The sequence below is a fragment of the Eschrichtius robustus genome, chromosome 19 (assembly GCF_028021215.1).
Source record: "Eschrichtius robustus isolate mEscRob2 chromosome 19, mEscRob2.pri, whole genome shotgun sequence".
NCBI lineage: Eukaryota > Metazoa > Chordata > Mammalia > Artiodactyla > Eschrichtiidae > Eschrichtius > Eschrichtius robustus.
In genome coordinates this window covers 7,870,001-7,892,335 of record NC_090842.1, presented here as the reverse complement: position 1 = coordinate 7,892,335, position 22,335 = coordinate 7,870,001, and the positions used below count along the sequence as shown (strand labels likewise).

General features: G+C 41.5%; 2 protein-coding genes and 1 long non-coding RNA gene across 3 annotated transcripts in view; 1 reads left to right on the top strand and 2 right to left on the bottom strand.

Annotated features, from left to right (window-relative positions):
- Positions 1-1,766: 1,766 nt before the first annotated feature.
- On the top strand, positions 1,767-21,599 carry LOC137752766 (uncharacterized). Its single transcript, XR_011071282.1, has 5 exons — positions 1,767-1,866; positions 6,607-6,649; positions 16,805-16,912; positions 17,276-17,574; positions 21,562-21,599. It is a non-coding gene; the product is annotated as an uncharacterized lncRNA (long non-coding RNA).
- GCSH (glycine cleavage system protein H) lies at positions 6,450-17,917 on the bottom strand. Its single transcript, XM_068527573.1, has 5 exons — positions 17,645-17,917; positions 14,079-14,158; positions 12,867-12,930; positions 7,951-8,082; positions 6,450-7,074 (listed from the first exon to the last, which is right to left on the bottom strand). The coding sequence occupies exons 1-5, from the start codon at positions 17,826-17,828 to the stop codon at positions 6,977-6,979; spliced, it is 558 nt and encodes a 185-aa protein (XP_068383674.1). The 5' UTR covers positions 17,829-17,917; the 3' UTR covers positions 6,450-6,976.
- Positions 21,600-21,879: 280 nt separating the features above from the next.
- The window catches only part of LOC137752350 (polycystin-1-like protein 2), an 81,607-nt gene continuing 81,151 nt past the window's right edge, over positions 21,880-22,335 (bottom strand). The window contains 1 exon segment of the mRNA XM_068527086.1: positions 21,880-21,941. Within this exon segment, the coding sequence (XP_068383187.1) occupies positions 21,905-21,941 (37 nt within the window). The 3' untranslated portion in view covers positions 21,880-21,904.

Here is a 22,335-nt window from a genome sequence, read left to right as displayed (position 1 = left end):
TCATCTTTGCCACATATTCGCTATCACCTGTCCATGCAGTCAGACTACAAATGCCTTACCCTCTATTCCTATACCTAGTTGACATGTTCTTAATCTATTAATGATGAAGGGAATGTTAATGGGCCAGAAGAGGTGAAAAGCCCAGAGTGTTGAAGTCAAAAGCAGGTTGTTTCTGTCAAAAGCAGGCTGTGATGACCTCAAAACTCCTTACCCCCTCCCTGGCTCTACGCCATGCCCACACACCTACCCCCACTTTCCTAGAAGTTTCAGGTTTCAAAGAATCTTGAATCTATGTCAGAATTCCAGCCAGGGAAAGTCGGGTTTCTGGCAGCCTCACTTGGAATTCTGAATGGATATTCCTGTGGATCCTTATCAACCAACATGTGTTGAATGAAGAAAATCAAAGAATACAAACACTCTTAGCCATGATGGAAGTTAAGTTTCTTACTGCAGAGCTAAGTTTTATGCATATGAACTGGTTAAATAGGTCTTGAAGATTGGCCTGGGCATGCTGATCACTGGCAATATAGCTTCTAAAGGAAAATGACACTGGGACCCCGACCTAACTTACCGTCTGGGAACACAACTTGGCAGTTGAAACTTCGCCTCAAAGGTTGCACCACCCCATTCGAACAATTTGTTCACATTTTCAAGATTATAAATTTTATCTCCCCATGTTCATTATCTGTGCCTTATGCTTCTTATACACCTACAGAGCACAGCAGCTTTGATTATTCACAGAATGATTCCTAGGACAGCAGTTTCTACAACCATCGCTCCCTATCGGAACATTTCTACTCCAATCCCAGTCTCCAACTCTTCTGCTTTTTCCAGTCACATTCATTACTCACTAAGTGCCTATTAGATGCCTAGCACTGGTAGTAAAATGGTAAAGCAACGCCCGTTTTCCCAGCTCTCACAGCATACAATGTACAGGAAAGTTCAAGTCTTGAAACACACACTCACTCCGCCTGTGGCTCCTGAAGCCCAGGCAGTTGACACCTGGCTCCTCTCTTTCCTCTAGCAGCCCTCCCGCTCCCCCACAGGCCCCTCCCCTTCTTCCTCAATCCTTCTTTCTTCCTCATCTAGCTCCTCCCCTTCTTCCAGCAGTTCCTACCTTGCCGCAAAAGATGCTCCCCTCCTTTTTTTTTTGAATTTTTGAATTTTATTTTATTTTTTACACAGCAGGTTCTTATTAGTTATCTACTTTATACATATTAGTGTATATATGTCAATCCCAATTTCCCATTCCCCTTCTTTCAATAGCTATGCCCTCCAGCAAGGCGCCCCCACTTGCCCCACAAGCCCCACCCCTTCCTCCATTGGCTCCTCCCTCACAGGGCTCCGCCCTTTCAATGGCTCCTCCCACTGCCCCACCCATTCCGTGCCCTCCTCCCCAGGCCCTGCCCACTCCTATTCCAGCCCGGGCCCGCCCTACCTCTCCTTTTTGCCTCCCCGCCTCAGAAGGCAGCTTCCTTCCGAACTGGGAAGGGGGTCTCGCTCTGCCGCCCGTGAAGTGGTCTGGGGACTTGCCCCGGAGGCGGGGAAGCGGCCGCCGCCGCTCACACCCTCCTGTGGGGGCCAGCGGAGTCCAAGGCCCCCGGGCAGCTTAGTCCCCGCCGGCGGGCGACAGCGACAGTTGCCCTGGGTTACGGACGCGCTGGGGGCGGGGCGGTAGGCGGGCCTGCGGGGGATTCGCAGTGGAAGTGACGTATACGCGCCACGCTCAACAAAGCTGAGCGCGGGAAGCGACGCCGACTGACCGCGGCGGGCGCGTGCTCCCGGCAGGCTGTGCGCGGCCGTGAATCTTCCACCCGCGCGTGAGGAGCTCACCGCCGCTGAGAGCGCGGGAGGCCGCCTCGCGAGGTACCGTGTAGCCTTAAGTGCCGGTCAGGGAAACCCACCGAGGGGTTGGGTGCCCGTCGGACCCTGGAGTTAGAAAGTGAGGGCTTTGGGACCAGCTTCCCCTCAGAGACCCAGGACCTCTCCCTCCGCACTGCTGCCCTTGGCGCGGATGGTTCTGTGATGGGGGGTGGCTAGCAGCGTCCCTGGCCTCTACCCGCTAGATGCCAGGAGACCGAAAATGTCCCCAGATTTTGCCCACTGTCCCCCAATCGCCCCTCCCCCATAAGGACTGTGCCAGGGTGGTGCAGGCCAGTAGGTCTTTAAGGCGCCATCCCCTGTCGTGTAGCAGCGCAGCCTGTGAAGTGGGCATTGGCATCTTTTATACAAATGTAGAAAAGTAGCCCCACGTTGCTAAATCAGCTGAGGAACTCCTTGAAGACCGTGAAATGTCACCCTCTCCTCCCCTCCCAGCTTTGGTGCTGGTATTTTCGAGCATCCCAAGGTGCAGCCAGGGGTGGGAACCTGTGCCCGGAGTCAGGCATTCGTAGTAGAACCCAGCTCAGGTCTGGTTCCAAAGCCCTTGTGCTTTCTGGTTTTAAAAGTGTGAATATTTCTGCTGGAGAAAAATATCCTAAGCCTTTTATACCCCTGTGATTAAAAGCCATTTGGAGGGACTTCCCTGGCGTTCCAATGTTTAAGACTTTGCCTTCCAATGTAGGGGGTGTGGGTTCGATACCTGGTTGGGGAGCTAAGATCCCACCTGCCTCCAGGCCAAAAAACCAAAACAGAAAACAGAAGCAATATTGTAACAAATTCAATGAAGACTTTAAAAAGGGTCCCCGTAAAAAAAAAATCTAAAAAAAAAAAAAAAGCCCTTTGGAAAGATAGATATGTATTACTGTTTTTTTACAGAAGGTACAGTATTAATTAGAAAGCCTATCAATACTATGGAAAGACCATTTTTTTATGATGTATAGATTACATTATTCTAAGACGTTAGAATGAAGTACTTTTCTAGAATATGACTACTTTTTAAGGTATTCTTTACCTAAAAATACACACTTTGGGATTGTTTGTATTTCACAACCTGGAATTAACAGTATGCCTGCATACTTCTAAAAAGAATTGTACATAAACTGCATATCTCATTCCACTTTTTTTGTGTGTTAAAACACAAAATTTTCTATCATAATTTTTTTTGGCTGTGCCACGCGGCTTGTGTGATCTCAGTTTCCTGACCAGGGATTGAACCTGGGCCCCAGCAGTGAAAGCCCAGAATCCTAACCACTGGGCCACCAGGAAATTCCCAATCACAAACTTTAAAGGATGTACCATCTAGATGATCATAAATGTTGGCATTTTAAAATGCACATCACTCTTAAAAGTACTGAAGGAAATCTAAATTTAATAGCAATTTGAGACCCATAAACATCTATTTAAAAGTACATGCATAAACTAAAAAATTGAAAATTTTCTTTTGCTTTTTCTCCCTAAATTCATAATTATATTTCTATTCTACTTTCTCCACAGAATTTCATTCTAACATATATATATGATCAAAAACTTTTGAGTAATCTATCATGTTTCTGTGCAACACAAAAATATAATTTGAAAATGAAATTTAAAAATTTTTCATAATACTGTAAGTCTACATTTGTTTCCAAATTTAGAATTACCTTTATTTCTACTCACTTGGCAAATAAAGGAATATATTCCATGCGTTCATAAATAGTAAACAAAAGAATGTTACTGAAAGTGTATAGAATGAAAGAGATGGGGCTGTCCCTCCCCTCATGCCAATTCATGTATCTGTGGGTAAATATTACATATTGCTAGAATGAGACAGATTCAGTCCCAATTTTATGGGTTTTTTTCATACATGTAAGCTGAGTGAGATACCTTGTTCATAGGAAGATGCACATGAAGGGGTTTTGTCATTGCAGTGTCTCTTAACTTTTTAAACTCCTTTCCACACTAGAAATCACCTAGTAAGCAAAAAAAATTTTTTTAATTATCACCTGACAGTTTGGTTAGGAAGAACCTCCTTCAGTTCTGTTGAAAATAGAAAATTTGAAACCACCTGACTAGCAGGATTTGTTAGCCAAGTCATTAAAGCTGTGTTCTCAGTTTCTGGGAAGTATACCGAAAGTCTTAACTAAGATTTACTAAATAACTGGTAAACTTCTTGACTGAAAGCACATTCTCCCAAGTACACATGGAAGTGGAAGATCTGGCAAATGATTTGCTTCACACTAATTTTGCCTGCATACCCGTTTTAAACGGGCTTCTAATCACTGTTGAAGCTTAGCAGGTAAAAGCCTGATAGCAGGGGTAAGCTGGGACGAAGTGAGAGAGTGGCACGGACATATATACACTACCAAATGGAAAATAGATAGCTAGTGGGAAGCAGCCGCATAGCACAGGGAGATCAGCTCAGTGCTTTGTGACCACCTAGAGGGGTGGGATAGGGAGGGTGGGAGGGAGACACAAGAGGGAGGGGATGTGGGAATATATGTATGCATAAAGCTGATTCACTTTGTTATACAGCAGAAACTAACACACCATTGTAAAGCAATTATACTCCAATAATGTTAAAAAAAAAAAAAAAGCCTGATAACATGACTGAGCAGAAACTTAAAGGGACGAGTGTTTGGCTAGTCATGTTTATAAAAAGCCGAAGTAGAGATGGAATCAAGATACAAAAGCTCTAGTAGAAAAAGATCTCAGAGTTGGCAAAGGGGTGTTTTAAAAACCCCAAGATGGGGGCAGGAGGTATACAGAAACTTCTTTCCGCTGAATTTTGAACCTAAATCTACTCTCTAAAAGGAAAGAAAAAAAAAAAAAGACTGATGGGATAGTTAATAGTAAAGGCATGTTGCTGAGAAAAAAGAGTTTAATCACTGAGAAAGATGATTAGGTCTGAAATAATACAGTGATTGTTGAGAAGTAATGAAGGCACAGTTATAGTTAGCGTAATTTTAAAAACTGAAGGTGGGTGGTACTCGGACATTTTTGCAGCCCCAGAAAAGTTGCAGAAATTCAGAAAAATTCAGAAATTGATTTGCTTGAGAGTTGATCTGAAATACCGGTCTCATTTTCATACTAGCATGCCTGTACAGAGAGCCCTCTAGTGGTTTCTTTATTAAAACTTAAAACTTAGTGTTTTTTTTAAACACTTCCAGGGTTACCTGTTCCATTTCTTGAATTTTAAATTAGATAGCATTATTCAAAACCTATATTAAGCTCCTCTATTAAGACCAAAACCATTCAAAGGAATATGAGGTCTGAGAAATTGAATTCTCTGATTTAGTCCATTTGGAGGGCCATTCAACACCTATGATTTTCAGCAGCACTAAAATAGAAACGAAGGTTGAATTGGCTCTGTATTCTAAACAGTGAAAAAGAGCAAGTTGTCATAAAGTTTTGTTCTTTGATCCTCCCGCCTGCCAGATTCCCATTTAAATATATTTTTGGCCACGTTAACGCGTCTTGTGGGATATTAGTTCCCTGACTAGGGATTGAACCTGGGCCCTGGCAATGAAAGCACCTAACCACCGGACCGCCAGGGAATTCCCTTAAGTATTATCATAGTAACTTACATTTGCTAAGGAACTGATGAAGAGTGAGCCAGGAAATGTGAAAATCCTAACCATATCCTCTTATCCTCTCCATCACCTTATCTGTGAAATGGTGGTAGTTATGGATATGCCCTACCTAGCTCTGGCTATTGTGGTAAAGATGAAAGAAGGTAATATATGAGAGTACCTTTAAAACAAGATTTATTTAGATTTAAATGAGCAATTATTACTCATCCCTATTTCCAAAGCAGACAGTCAAATTAATTAAACTGATTAATAATAGACACAGCTCAGCAGTGATAATGGCCACTGGCACAGTCCTGGAAAGAATGCATTCTTTATGCAGAGGAACAGGAAAGACTTGTATGTTATTTACCTACCTACGTACTCTATGTTATTTGCCCTTTATTTACCAGAAGATAGTAGTGTCTACATACTTCCCTTTTCCTCTAGTAACTGGGAAAATGGTAGAAGTTTGTTCTTGCTGTGTGTGTGTATAAGTATATATATGTGTGTGTGTGTGTGTGTATACTTATGTATGTTCTATCCCCTGCCCCAAATATCAGCATACTACAGTACTACCATTGGCTTAATTAGAAAGTATGCTATGCTGGCCACTGTGTCCACTTCTATCCCCATTACTTAAGTAGAAACCTTACGTTAACGTGGTTTAGCTTTCTTAAGGATGTCATGTGCTATGCTGATCAAAATTTCACCTCTCCTTGTTTTTACTCTCTTCTAATTGGCATGATAGAAAAACAAAGTCAATGATTTCTTTTATGTTAAAGATAACCAAAAAATAGTACTTGATGCTATCAGGCAATTAGATCTTTGCTTAAGAAAAGCAAGATTTGTGACAAAAAGGAAACATTTTCTTGGAACCTTTCATCGCTAGGGCTTAAAATTCCTTTTTAAAAAATAACTTTCCGTAAGTTAAAATTAGCATCTTTACAAACACTAGCGGAGTCACTAAATGAAATATTAACGGCAAAACAAAAAACACGATTAATTAAGAAGTTGAATATTTTATTATTAAACTGTTTCTTATTTTCCTGCAAGGCTGTTGCTTCACTGTATAAAAATAGCACCAGCAAACGCAGTATATTGCAAAATTAAGATAGTAATGTTCTTCACTGGACACTATACAACTAACAAACTTTTCTCCACTGTCATTTATTTCCAGTGGCAAGTTCATTGAGTATTTTGACCCAAATCCAGGGATGGCGGTAAGCAAGTTACAATATTATATAAGGTTAAGATAGCAATGTTATCCTTGAATTACATAATTTTTATAACTAGTTTTACCACAGATAATTTCAGGAATTCTGAGTATTATAACTGGAGACTAGCCTAAAAATCACAGGGTGTTGTGAAAAAGATGCATAGTGTTTATCTGAAATCATTAGGAAGTTAAGGGGTATTTTCTTCAGGCAACATTGTTTCAAGTAGTTTCTTTTGCTAAAAGTTGCTTTTTAAAAATCTATCCACCACTAATTTAAGACAACTATGCTAGATTAAGTTGTTTCAAACTAGTTTATTTAGGGGTTCCATTTTCACTCCTCAATAGATTTTATGTATTTCTCATATGCTTCTTCACTCATTAGTTCATCTAGTTCTGAAGGGTTACTGAGTGTCATCTTGATCAGCCAACCTGGAACCAAAAAAAAATATCTTATATTCCAAATCACCTTTTTAAAGAGAAAGTCAAATTCATTCAAAATGTAAATTCTGAGTGCCTCAAAATTAACCTAGTATTCTTTACATAAATCACTCATTATTTTTTCAAAGAGCTTTAAATTTTAGCCTTAAGAATTAAATTAATATTCTTTACATATCATAACTGAAAAGAACCAGAAGAAATTCTACCATAATGGATTAAGAACTTCTAGGTTGTAATAAGCATCAACAACTTTACATACGGATCCAAATACACAAGGCCAGGTATACCTTTAACAAAAGGAACACCAACACTGTAACTACTTAGATTAATGGCATTAGGAAGCTTTAGTAGAGAGAAGAAGTAGGTGATAGGAAACAGAACTACAACCTAATGCTAATTTTGCATCTTGTTGGCTGTGTGACCTTAGCAGAGAAATCCTTTGGGGCCTCAATTCATCTACAAAATGGAAAAAATTGCTGCTAGCTTACCTTACTACATTATTATGAAGATGAAAATGTGAGAAAACTGAAAATTAATGTAATAAATGTTATTCTATTACCACCTACATCACACAATGTGATTAGATGCTTTATGACTGAAGAGGTAAACACTTTGAAGTGTTTACAATGAGTCTACAACTATGATACTAAGAACCCTATAAAATAAGGCAATGCTTTTATTGACAGAGATTTTAAACATAACTTTATATATTCAGCTAAACTGTTTTCCCTTTTTAAAGCAGAATATCTCTATTTAGTACTAAGAAGTGCAAAAAGAAGTCACCATCAGCTAAAGATTGCTTTAAATTCTAGATTAAATGTTAACTGCAGCAAACAATCCTTAAAAAAATTTCTAGCAACAACTTACCATCTTCATAACAAGATTTGTTGACAAGTCCTGGATTTTCTGCTAGAGCTTCATTAATTTCAGTTACTTCTCCTGATAGAGGAGAATAGAGTTCACTAGCCGCTTTCACACTTTCCAAAGCACCAAATTCCTCTAAATTGAGAAAATTAAAGAAAATATTAAATGTCAAGTTAGTGACCCCAAAATACAAAATATGGAGAAGTGATCACCTCTAATACAGTAATGATAGAAAGTCCTAAATATCTTTAATTAAAATAAAACCATAGGTTTTGTCATGCAAGATCTTCATTTATACCGTCTGTAGCCTGACAACATGGCCCCATCCAAAGAGCACAATGTAACTAGAACACAAGTAGAAAACCACAGTCTGATTTGCTAAAGGGGTCAGAGGATGGAGTGTGGACCCCCAAGGTGGCTGGAACTTGAGGGCTGAAATTCTAGAAAGAAGGGAGCCATAGTTTAGAGAAAAAGTAGTCAGTATAAAGATCTCAAAATGATCCACAGACCCACATGTTGGAATTAGCAGAGAACCTTAAAATAGCTACTGTAAGTATGTTCAAAGACCAAGAAAAACAAAAACAAAAAACTAGTGCGTGAGTATATGGGGAAATACTTGCAAAGAAATTATAATTTTTAAAATGGACATTCTAGAACTGGAAAGTATAATATCTAAAATAAAACATTCACTAGATGGCATTAACAGTAGACTGGATACTGTGCAGAAGGGTCAGTGAACATGAAGATCATCTGAAACTAACCAATCTGAAGAAGAGTTTGAAAAGAAAAAAGACTGAAAAATTAACAGAGCCCTGGGATTTCCCTGGTGGCACAGCGGTTGAGAATCTGCCTGCCAATGCAGGGGACATGGGTTTGAGCCCTGGTCTGGGAAGATCCCACATGCCACGGAGCAACTAAGCCCGTAGGCCACAACTACCGAGCCTGCACTCTAGAGCCTGCGAGCCACAACTACTGAGCCTATGTGCCACAACTACTGAAGCCCGCGTGCCTAGAGCCCGTGCTCTGCAACAACAGAAGCCACTGCAATGAGAAGCCTGTGCACTGCAACGAAGAGTAGCCCCCAGTCGCCACAACTAGAGAAAGCTTGCATGCAGCAACGAAGACCCAACCAGCCAAAAATAAAAATTAATTAATTAATTAATTTAAAAAACAAAACAAAACAAAAAAAACAGAGCCCTGCTCACCTACAGGACAAAATCAAGTGATCTGAACTGAATGTGATGAATACAATACACCAAAGTTTGTGGGGGTAGAGCTAAAATAGTGCTTATAAGGAAATAATATCTTTAGGCGTTATTTAGAAAGAACATCTTAAAATCAATGACCTGGCTTCTAAAGACACTAGAAAATGAACAAAAGCAGTCAGTTTATGGAAAGGAGGCAACATTAGAAAGAAGGTGTGACACTGGTGATTTTTTTAAAATGACTTTTAGCCTTGAAGAAAGGACACTGATCTGTGCCAGGTGGAGCAGCCAAAATTCTGAAAGAAAATCTCAGTCTTACTGGTTTAAAGGACTAGGAGACAAGAGTTTGGGGCCACCATAGCTACTGGAAAGTGAGCTGGGAAATCTCATTAAGGATAGAGATGAAAAGGAGAGCCCCAAATTCTGTCTATGAATTCTGTCCAGGTCTCTGAATGATCCCTGAATCATATGTGCATGGGGCAGACTCCAAGTGTCCTAGATAAGGCTAGAAGGATCAGACTAAGATTTTAGCTGCCACTCACCACAAGGGAGACAGCATTTTACAGTATGGATAAAAAAAGTCCAGTAAAAAAACCTGAAAACCAACAAAACCACAAGTTTCCAGAAGCTAGAAAAAGCAAATTAAATCTAAGTAAGTTGGAGGAAGAAAATAAAGATATGAAAGAACAAATGAAATGGAAAATATGAGAAAATTTAACATAGTAGAAATTTGGTTCTTTCAAAAGATTGATAAATTTGATAAAGAGCTAGCAGACTGATTGAGAAGAGAAAATTACCACCAATATGAAGGAATGAAAAAGGAGTCCTTAGTACATATCGTATGGGTATAAAAGGATAATAAATGAAAAATATGAGCATCTTTATGCTGAATATAACAAGAAATGGAAAAATTTCTCAAAACCAATGTAATATAGAAAATCTGAATATATATTAAAGAAATTTGTATCAAAAACCTTCCTACAAAGAAATCTGGCTCATATTCCACCAGTTAATTCTATCAAACAATTAAAGAAGAAACAACACTAATCTTGCACATTCTTTCAGAAAAAGAAAAGAGGTGGGAATATTTCTAAACTTATTCTATGAGGTCAATATAACAGGTTCCAAAATTTGACAAAGCCATTATAAGAAATGACCAATATCTCTCATGAACATAATGTACAAATTAGCAAATCAAATCCAGCAGTATGTTTTTTAGAGAAAATTTTTAATTTTTGTATCATGACTACCAGGAATGCAAGGTTGGTTAAACATTCAAAAGTGAATCACCATTCATCACATTAACAAGAAAAACCCTTTGATCATGTCAATAGATGGAGAAAATGAATCTGACAAAAAGTCAACATCCACAAATGATAATTCTCAGCAAACTAGATATAGAAAGGAACTGCTTCACCTGATAATGGGCATCTATGAAAAACTCCACAGCTAAATATCATACCTAATGATGAAATACTGTATCTCTGCAAACCTTGGTATGGGCCAGAGTTGCTCACTTTCTCAGTTCACAATGCCCTTAGTGTCTCAGTAAGGTTTTGTGGTAATCTCTAGACCAAAACAAATACCTAACACTTCAGTTTATTAAGAGGTCAGGTCCAAACTACTTAGTAAGTTTTTATATCCTAACAACTGAGTAGCGGTTTGAAAAAATTAACACACATAAATTGAACAAAAAAGAAATTTCATTTTTAATTACAATTTACAGATATAAATTATGTGTCTGTTGCATACTGTATTAAGTTCTCCATCAGGGAATCAGGTCACATCAATCATTGCCGTACCTGATGTTCCATGCCAATTGTGCAGTACTTGCTTCAAAGACACATTACCCAAAGTAATATAGTAAAATCCAACATTGAAATTGTTACCTCCATTGTTTATTAGTTTGTGCTGTGTCCAACAGATGTTAAAAATTAAAAATACCCCACAGCACCTCATGGCACTGGGGTATATAGTCTGGGAACTACGAAGATGGACAAAGATTTCTTAGAGAAGACAATGTTCCATACATAAATATGACAAAATATTCATAAAATACATTTCTGAAAAAGGATTTGTATCTAGAATTTAAAATGATGCCTAAGAATCAACGGTAAAAAGATAACCCAAGTAAAAGACTAGAGACTTCACAAAAAAAGATGTGAGTGGCAAAAAGCACATGGAAAGGTGAACAATAATCTGTCCTAGGGAAATGCAAGTTAAAACCACAATGAAATATGCAGCACCTGGAACTCTTTCATACTGTTGGTGAGAGTGTAAAATGGTATAACCTCTTTGGCAAACACGATGGGACTTAGCAGCATAAAAAAGCAAAATACTGATCACTCAATATGAATGAATCTCAAAATTATGATATTAGACAAATGAAGCCAGACATAATACATATTGTCTGATTCCTTTTAAATGAAGTTAAAGAATAGGCAAAACTAATCTATGGTGACAGAAATCAGAGAAGTGGTTGTATACTGAGAAGAGTTTTGATTGGCAAGGTTTACACAGTTGTCAAAACTCTTTGGCCGATACAATTAAGATCCATGCATTTTCACTGTATGTAAATTTTATATCACTTTAAAAAACACCTTTAGCAGAAAGTGTAAAGAAAGCATTCATTAGTTTAAGGGTATTACTCAACATATTTAGATTAACAGAATTTTTTCTATAATAGAAGCACAAAAAGTAGGTTCATGCTCCTCACCTGCTATAAAGAGATGTTCAGAAATTTCTGATCTGCTTGAGAACAGCAGAGTGCATACACAGTAAATAAAACATGATTAAAGAAAACAGATACTTAAATTCTGTAGGGCTATCTTATATATGTCAGGGAGCCCATGAATAATAATATACGTGGTTCCACTGACTGATGTTTATCAAGCACTAATCTTATGCTGGATATTATGCTAATTTCATTTAATCCTTACAACTACTCTATGAGGTAAGTATTATTATCCCAACTTACAGATGAAACCTACATTAAGTAATCTCTCCCAAATCACACAGCTGATATGTTGAGAGGCCAGGATTTAAAACCAGCTTCTGACTCATAAACCCATGTCCTATCCTGATATTCTTTACTGCCTCCAAAGAAAGACAGATTTTATTTTTTAAACTTCAGAGACTTCAGCTATATTATACTGTATCAACGTGTGGCGGGGAGGGTGCTAAGAGCCATTTCCCTATACTTCCTGCCTTCCATTGTAAGGTCTGAAAATGCTCATTATTCTCTTCACCATCATTCCTTACAGTTAGGCATGGCAATGCGACCCAGACTTGGCTAAATTGATAAAAGAAAAGGTGATCTGAGAGATTTCTGGTTGAGATATTTGTTCCCGATAAAGAGACAAAGAGAGCCTGTCCTTCTCTTCCTACTTTTGGATATTGTCATTGAGAACATGATGCTTGAAGGTTCTGCTGTCATTCTGTGACCTCTGACATGCTGAGGCAGAAAAAGTACCAGAGAGGTTGTGTCCTTGATAATCTTCACTGAGCCACTGAGTCAATCCTGTATCCACCTATTTCCAAGATTGCTTGTATAAGGTGTAATAAACCCCTGTTGGTTGATCTACTCTTATTTAAGTTTTCTGTTACTTGAGGAAAAAGCACTCTAAATGATCCTGGGTACAAACAAGTTATTATGCAAGATAAAGAAAATTCATGGCATGAATCATGACATACCAAGATGAGAAAAACACTCACCTTGTTTGTTCAATTTTGTCCCAACTTCAGGCAGACTACAGTAAACAACATCTCCCAAAGCTTCCTTTAAAAAACAAAAACAAAACACCAAACCTCTAAGAAATCAAATTAAACCTAGTAAATAGGAACAAGCCAAACACTGAATCCCTTTAATTCAGACAGTACATACTTCACACTGGAGGGGCCAAATTCTTTGGTTTTTCTTATAACCCTTTAAAAATGCAAAATTATTCTTACCTCAGGATCTGCAAGAAAACAGGCCACTAGCTGGATTTCCCAGAGGTGGCAGTGACCCCGTCACAAACCATATGCCCCCTAAAAGATTACTAGCTCCTCTAAGAACAAACACACTTTGTGCTTTTCCACCTCTGCACTTTTACTGAGGCCATTTCCCCTACTGCATCTGCTGACTAATAAGTAGTGATCTCTCCATCAGGTGAGTGGGTTACAATGCCTTGTACTACTCAAGTCATCCATCACGTAATGTTTTGTATGTCATTTTCCATGTAGCTGATTCCCCCTCATAAACTCCAGGAGGGGAGGACAATACTTATGCAATATTTCACAAAGCATTCTGTACTGGGCCCCAGTAGGTACACAGATATGCCAATGAAGATATAGTTGTCATTGATTCTCAGTACCTGAGATTGCAACATTTCTGAAGAATACTGTATACTTCCATCAGTTAATATCCCCCACCCCACCCAGAGATCCAGTTGAAAATCAGTGATGCATGCTGCTATTTGACTTCTCAAGTTTTCTTTTACACAATATCTCAATATGGGATCAGTGGCAATAAGGGAATTAGTAGAGACAAACTCTAAATAAAAGGTTTATCTTTGTGTAATCTGTGCCAATCTAGGTGTTCCCTCTTCAAGTCCCAAGATCATGTGTATATCATTGTTATCCACAAAACACTGTCAACACTCCAGCCCTTTTGCTTGCTCTGCTTTTTTCCTTAACTGCCCCAATATGAAACAAACATTTCTCTCTTGACTTTAATTTTTAATTTTAAGTGTTAACCTTTCAATATCTCTAAAAACACTATACACTGCCCTAACTAAACTATGTTTTACTTTTTCCATCTATGACTGATGTTCTTCTAAGGGCCCAAAATAATACTAAGGCGCAGAATAAACAATTTTTAAAAGGTAAAGCAATCCAATTTAGGCAAGAGCAGACTGAATTAAATATTTCAAGACAATCCGATACCTGTGCAAAATTGCTGATGCCCACTGTTCCAACACCGTTTTCTGTTGTTACCCATTCATGTTTGTCTGTGAATTTACGACCTAAAATAGAAAACCAGTATTTCAGAAAAGCAGTGGCATCACTTCTTAAAAAGCATTTTTTTACATATCAATGCTGTCAAAAGGCAAGACCTTCCCAGTATTTGTGTTTGACTTATTGGCATTGCCATTCAACAGTATACTGCCCAGGACAAAACAGATCATGTGACAAGACACATCTCAACAGTGGTATCATTTAGGCAAAGATGGCTTGATGTGAACACCTTTGCATCTTTTGGAGATTTGATTATTTGCCCTTCACATTACTCAGTCTAAATCACACACACACACACAAATTTTGGAGCACATTTCAAATATATATTTATCTATTACTGGTCTGTCATACAAAGGAAGTCTGTCCCTCTGAAGAAAAGAGTGATGAGGTTGTGGGAGGTGCATAAAGACTGCTCATAAATGATTTAACCTAAAAAATTATGTGCCTCTTTAGGGAGAGCTGTGTGGAATCTTAACAGGAATAAAACTGACCCGGAACGATTATAACTTGACTAAGTTCTTGATTCCACCTTAAATGAATTCAAGTCTGCCCTTGAGGAAAGTGGCTACCATCATTTAAAGAAGCAAACTATACGATCAGAACTCAATAGTCACCTCAGAGCTAAGACATTAACTGGTAGAAAGGCAGCCTCTGCTCGACATTCACTGGACAGGTTAGCCCTTGGCTTTATGAGCTGCTTCTCTTCAAATACACGGATGGCCAAAATACTCAAGGATTCTTGGAAGAAAGACCTACCAAAGGTTGAGTGATGTGAAAAAAATTACTTACGATTTAATGTCAAAAGTACTTGCTTAAAATAAACATTTTTTTTAAAAAACTTACCTTCTTAAATATATATCACATTCTGAAGTGAAGTAGTATTTTTCCAAAAATACTACATCGGAAGTTAATAAGAAAATGGCTCGTTAATTTCAATACTGTTTTACAATAAGCATTGCTGGTTCACTCTTACCCCTTACCCAAAAGATAACTGTACTTAAAACAACATTAAACTGCCTTGATTACACAGCTCTGATACACAGCAGAGTGTAAATAAAGAGTATTTCTTTCTTTTCCTCCCAATCATTAAAAAACTTTAATATCATACTCCTCAGTGGAAGAGGTTGCAAAATCTGCCACAAAGTAACTTGCTTTGCTTCACTCCACTTCAAATTACTAAATGCTTCAGGTCAACGTGTGTTTCCCTAAGAAAGCATGTTTGTACTTCGTGTTCTGACTGCAACCCATTCTCCCCACCGCCTTTTCTTGACTTTCAGATCTCAATTTAGAAGCTGTGCCTGCCAGATGCCTTATGCAGCCCTCCAAGCCTGGGTTCCTGGGCCGTCCAACCTGCTCCCACAGCACTCTGCACCACTCTCCCACCCCGTTCCCCCCACACGCTCACAGCACTTAACAGGCTACAGTTTCCCCCAGGCAGTAGACCAAGTACAAAGCAAGCAAGAGCAGGCTTTATCTCATCTGTATTCCCAGTTAAAAACACAGTGCTTGGCATATAATAAGCACTCAAAAGCTGGAGTGAAGTAATTTTTTTTTTTTTAAGTTTAAGAGGATGCTCAGCAAAACATCTAATATATAGTTATTTGTCTACAGGACTCAATTCTCCCTAACATTCTGTCACAACTCTAAAACTGGCAGTTTAAATCTAATATACCTTTTAAAAGTTAAGGACTGGACAACCATAAACATATGACTTCTCTGAAATTACTGTCCTGACTTTGGTCTTGCCATCTTACCTAACTGTAAAGATAATCTCAGGAGTAAGAGTGCTCTCACATTCAATCTAGCAACTGAGCAACCACAAGTTTAGAGGAAAAGGCAGAAACATTGCTAAGCTAAATGCACCTAAGTCCACTTGACTTCAAAGGCCATAAGTCTTTGTCTAGGCCATGCAATTTAAGCAAAAGACGATGATTTGTACAATTCTCCTTTAACCCTTGGCCCAACAGGAAAAAAGGGAACAGGAGATTAGGTAAATAATTACTTTTCTTCTGAGTCTTGTAAAACATGGGTTTTGGCCCCCCCAAAATCAGGTGTGTAAATCAGGTGTGTTGAGTAATTTATGAGAAGTTTGCATTCTCCTCCCTTCAAAATCACTGAGTCAAATAAAATATATTAACATTTGATCAATTTTCTGCTATTTATTTGATTCTATACACTAAATAAGAAGTAACATTTATCAAGTACTTACTATGCGTCAAGCTATGTGTACAGCAGTTACATTATTTCATTTCATCCAACAAATCTGTAAGGTAGAGATTATCATTTCCATTTTTCTGATTAGGGAAACAGACTCAGAGAAGTTAAGTGACTACCCAAGATGTCACAGCTCCTAAGAGGTGGAGTGAAAATTTGGAACTCGGTCTCTTTAGTATTAAAAACCTAGGTGTTCAACCACATCATGGGTATTGATATCTTGGGCAATATTTAACTAGATAACAGGAAAATGCAAAAAGCTAGTGATAGTGTAACAATGAATAACCAAAATACAGAGGTTTGAAATTCAGTTCTTATCTGAGAAATGCTCTTCCCTTGAAATGTGGCACAGAGCTGAGAGATTATAATGGGTGGGTGGGGTGGGGAGGAGGTAAGCTTCATTATGTTTGACTTTGGACTAAACCTATCAACTTTTCTAGTCCCAAACAGGTTTCTAAAACAACGAACTTAATGAGATAACAGCCACCGCAGACCTGCGCTCTGTCAGCAAGAAGCCTGAGTTCTCGGAGGTGCAGTTAGTGTCTCAGGTATTGGTGCATGAAGTAAAACGGTTTTTCCTCTGCGGTAACGTGTGCTAAAGTATGACAGATGGCCAAGACATTTACGGGCAGGTCTCCCTGTTACTTCAAATCCATGTAAGTAAGGCCTCGTTTCAGCCCAACACACATTCACGACTCGATATAGACTTTAGTAGAACATCTGTGGAGTCCAGTAGAGTTTATCTCACTGCTTTAGGAAATAGCTGTCTCCAAAGTTATGCCAGCTTTAGCTGGTAAAAATCTAGACCCAGTGCTTTAAATTTCAATATATGCTCTTGCTTTACTTTTACTTCAGAATTCAGTGACGATCCGTGTAGCAAAGTAAAGCCTATTATTTGTCTTCACTCTTAGGGTCCACGATACTCACAAATGCTAGAAACCTAAGGTCCGGAAGGAGCTCAGCGACGCTCGCCCGGGTCTCCAGCAGCGAGCGGCCGACGCTCCTGCCGGAAGCAGCCGGGACACGGCGGCCGCGCGTGTTCTCCAGGCCTCCCCGCCCCCCTCCCCCCGCCTCCGAACCCGCAGGACAAAGACTGCGGGGTCGTCCAAGTCACTCAGGGAGTAGCGGCCTCGCAACACGGGATCCCAGCAACTAAGCGTGCGCAGGGGTCGCCTCCCTTGACCGGGGCGACCAGCGGCGGGGACCCGAGGTAAGGATCGAGGCCCCAGCCCCTTCCCCCGAGTCAGCTTGGCTCGCCCCACGTGCCCGCCCGCACTTACCCGACAGCAGAGCGGGGCCGGTGCGCAGCGCCCGGACGGCGCCCGCCCGCAGTCCCCAGGGCCGCGGCGGGCAGGGCGCGTTGGGCGCAGAGATGGCGCGCAGGCTGCAGATCGCGGCCCGCACGCTGCGCGCCACTTGCAGCGCCATGTTCGCAGGGGTGCAAAGGGTCTCCGCACACAGCATCTAGAGCACCCCTGGCCGGAGGGGGCGGGGTGGGGCGGGGGCGGGGGCGGGGCGGGGAGGGGGCGGCCCCGGGCCGGAGCGAGCCGGAGCGAGCTGGCTGGACCGGCGCGCAGGGGCGGGGCCCCGGGAGGGGCGGGGCCTGATGGGGTGGCACGCGGGAGGGGCGTGACACTCGGAACGCCCTGTGGCCCGGAAGGGGCTGCGGCGAGGGGCGGGGACTAGTACGGGGGCGGACCGGGCCGCCCGTCAGGGGCGGACCGGGCCGCCCGTCAGGGGCGGGGCCTCCCGGGAGGGGTGGAGCCACGCCTTCAGGCGTTGCTTCTGGGCGAGTGAAAGCGCTAGGTCAGGCCTTCTTGCCTCCGCGACCCAGGGCGGTGAAATGGGCTCCAGGCAGGGGTGGTACTGCTGGGCCAGCGCATTCCAGTGCCCTTGGGCCTTGGGGAAGGCAGGGTGCTCCCAGTTCTGTTAAAAGATTAGGTCCCACCCTTCTACGAGGATCAAGGTCACCCAGAGCTGGATTCATAGTAGGTCCAAACAATCATGCCAGCCAAAGATGGTTATTGGGCATTGGCCAAAGTCTCGGTGACACAAATGCAGTTTCTCTTTGACTTTTTGAAATATTGAAAACAGTCCAGGAACCCACTTTATTACTTTACAGATCCCAAAAGGCCCACGGTGCCCAAAGAGGGGACAGACAGAATCATGAAACTCATAGAGGGGCAAGGACTTGTTCAAGGGGTAGGAGTGGCTTCTTGGTGGAGTCTGGACTGCAGGAGCAATCAAAAGGCAGAGAGTTGAGACCCAGCATGATCAGGTCCTTACTTAAGCAGGAGACATGTCCCACCCAATCCAAGGAGGCAAAATAATTAGGTTCGAGGAAAGATCTCACCTTTAACATGGAATTTTTTTTTTTTTTTTAATTTATTTATTTATTTATATTTATTTTTGGCTGTGTTGGGTCTTCATTTCTGTGCGAGGGCTTTCTCCAGTTGCGGCGAGCGGGGGCCACTCTTCATCGCGGTGCGCGGGCCTCGCACCGTCGCGGCCTCTCCCGTTGCGGAGCACAGGCTCCAGACGCGCAGGCTCAGTAGTTGTGGCTCACGGGCTTAGTCGCTCCGCGGCATGTGGGATCTTCCGAGACCAGGGCTCGAACCCGTGTGCCCTGCATTGGCAGGCAGATTCTTAACCACTGCGCCACCAGGGAAGCCCATTAACATGGATTTTATGGAGTGGGCATGAATCAGCAAAGAAACGCGGGAGTGAAAAACACTTCAATCTCTACACCTTCAGTATTACAGGATGAGTACCTGGAAGTGTGTGTGTGTGTGTGAGTGTTTGTGTTTGGGAGACCCAAATGTTGCAGTGAGTTTCTGCCTCATTTATAAAATTGGGGATGTGGGCACATGTGTGTGGTGGCTTGCAAGGGCTGTTGTGCTCCGTTTTCCTCTGAGTAAATCATAGCCACTTACTGAGCCCTTGTTAGGTGCTGGGACTGTGCAGATATTATCTTTGTAATCTTCTCCAAACCCCTTCTGGTAGGTATTATACTCATTTTATAGATGAAGAGCTGGAGACTCAGAAAGTTTAACTAACTTTCCCAGGAGTGGAATGAGGAAGGCATTTTATGGCTTAAGCAGTTACTAGGTGGCAGTAGCAGAACTTGCCCTCTGGTCTGATTCACAATCAACTGCTCTTAAGCTCTGTTCTACTTGCCACTGTTTGGGATGCTGACTGGCTCAGTGGTCTGTGGTCTACTCTAAACTCCAGATCTTGGCTGGTTTCCATAATGTCAATGTTCTGTTTTCATTGTTTTGTTACAAGCCACTGCAGCATAATGCAAGCCATGCCCTAAAATATTTATTTCTAGCTTCACTAACTCATTTGGTATGAAGAACAAGATCACAGATCAATGTGTGGGCTATGTCACGGGCCCTTACGCCAAAGCAATTATCTTTGTAACATCCATGGCTTGAAATGTGAAAGGTTGCACAGTTGGTACATTGCACAGTTGGTACATTGGTACCATCATTGCACAGTTGGTACAGGCACCTGAAAATGCAGGTGGTCATTTCTTTCAGGTGTCTCAGGGGGGCCTGCTCATCTCTTTGAGCAGATACATTTTTCTCTCTCACAACAAGAAATTTCCAATTTGATATTTATAGTCAACAGAAAAGTGGAGAGTGGATGGGAAAGATGGGAAAGAGAAGTGAAGAATTTATAACTTCTCTAGATCTTTAAAAGGATATCTATCCTTAAAATGATATTTAAGCTCTCATCCAGATAGAAGGCTGGCAGTAGTTCAGCTTCACGGTTAAACTAGCTGTTTAAGGACCTCATCAAGTGTGCATGTTCCTCTCATCTTTCTGCTCTGCCATCTTCAGATTGTTCCCCATGGTCTCAAGGTAGCTGTCAGAGTTCCAGCAGTCTTAGACCAGACAATGTCCAGCACTAGAGCCCATCTCTTTTGATTAGCAAACTGACCTTTCCCTGAAGTGTCCTAGAGACCTCTTTTCATTTTTCATTGGCCAGACTGGGTCATGTGGCCACCCTAAACAGCTCATTGTCAAGGGCTATTGCTAAGACAAATCAAGATTTACTTTGAGGTGGCCACAGGGTCACCTTACCATGAGTCATGTTGGGTAGGGGTAGGGGCTACCTGAACAAATTGGGATTCTGATAGCAAGGAGGGAAGCATGGAATGGATTTGGGGCAGGCTACCTAGAGTATCTGCTACAATGGGTGTGTGAGGAGGAGAGAAAAGACAGCGTGAATTGGAGAGGATTCGTGAGGTGCTTCTCCTGCATAGGAGAGGGGAAATGTGCACTTATCCACACAGTCACCTGGAAGACTTTTATTATCTAGGTCTGTGGTTCTCAGAATTTAAAGCATGTTTATCAAGTCTGACTGCACATTGGAATCATCTGGGGGGGCTTAAAAAATATTGATGCCTGGGACCCATAGATTCTGATCAATTGGGATGAAGTCTGGGGTTTCCAGCGTGTAGCCAGTATTGAGAACCACTGGTGTAGATCAATGATTCCCAAAGTATTGCCTAAGGAACACTAGCCCTGATTGAAGTGCTTCAATACTAGAAGCCATGGTCATAGGGGTTTGGGAATCATTACACACTTTATTGCTCACATTCATCTCATCCCAGAAGATTCACAGTGCACATTTAGCATATTAAAAGCTCTAACAATTCCCATGCTAAAGAACTTGTGTATCCAGTGTTTCCCACATTTGATCTAGAAACATTTGGGGGAGGATGACACCTGTCATGAGTTGAATTGTGGCCCCTAAAGAGATAAGTTGAAGTCCCAGCCCCCATACTGGGAAGAAGGCCACGTGGCAACAGAGGCAGAGGTTAGAATGATGCATCTACAAGCCAAGGAACGCCAAGGATTGCTGGCACACGCTAGAAGCTAAAAGAGAGCCTTCCAAGGGAACACGGCCCTGTTGACACCTTGATTTTGGACTTATATCTTCCAGAACTGTGGAGCAATAAATTTCTGTTGTTTTAAGCTACCCGGTTTGTGGTACTTTGTTCTGGCAGCCTTAGCAAACTAATATGACACCCATTAGCATCTCCTGGACACAGTCTGGGAAACCCTGAACTAGAATCATTCAAAGGCAACTCCTGACTGATCAAGAAGATGAAATAATTAGTCTGTAGAGGGGATTTCCCACCCCCACCACCTCCCCGAACTTCAGACAATATTTGTTTTATTTCTAGGAGAAAATATATTTGAACAAACAGTCTATGACAGTGGTGGCAAGTGTATGGAGGTATGTATGTATTTTTCCTTTTTTTTTTTTGCTTGCCAGGTTTGGTAACTCTTCTATGGACACAGAAAAATATTGACCTGGAGAGATTATAGAATCACTGGTAAGTGTAGGCCTAAGATGCTGGCCCTCCCCTACTCTACAGATGATTGTGCCTGGACCAACAGCTTAAATTTGGGGCACAGCTGATACAGGTTGAGGGGCCCAGGCCTCTGACAGCAACTCAGGCTGCTCACTGCTGCTTCCAGGTTCCTGTCTTTTACATTTAATGCCCAGGAAACTGAGTATCTTCATCAGTAGCATATCGACAATCTCTCCTTCCTCCGACAGCTGCAGAGGGAGAAAGAACCATGCAACTTAGGTAGGACCATTCTCTTTGAGGGCTTTTCTTTCTAAGGGGAAACCATGGTTTTATCGTCCAATTTGGTCCCTGCCAAAGTCACTTCACTGTTTAGTGTTGCTTTTGTGTTGGAATTGACCTCCTTCTGGGAATCCCAAGGGTGTTCACTCCTGCCTTTATCCCCACAGGGTTCCTTCTTTATACCCAGCGGGTTCCTTCTTCCCCTCCATTGAGAATGACAAGATGCCCTCCAGCCACCAGCGCCGCACCCACCCCCCCCCCCGCCCCCCGCCCCCCGCCGCCCCCAACAAAGGCTATTAGGAATTTGTGAACAAAGACCCTCATTGCTCCTGGGAATGTGAAATGGAAAACAGTTTGGTGGTT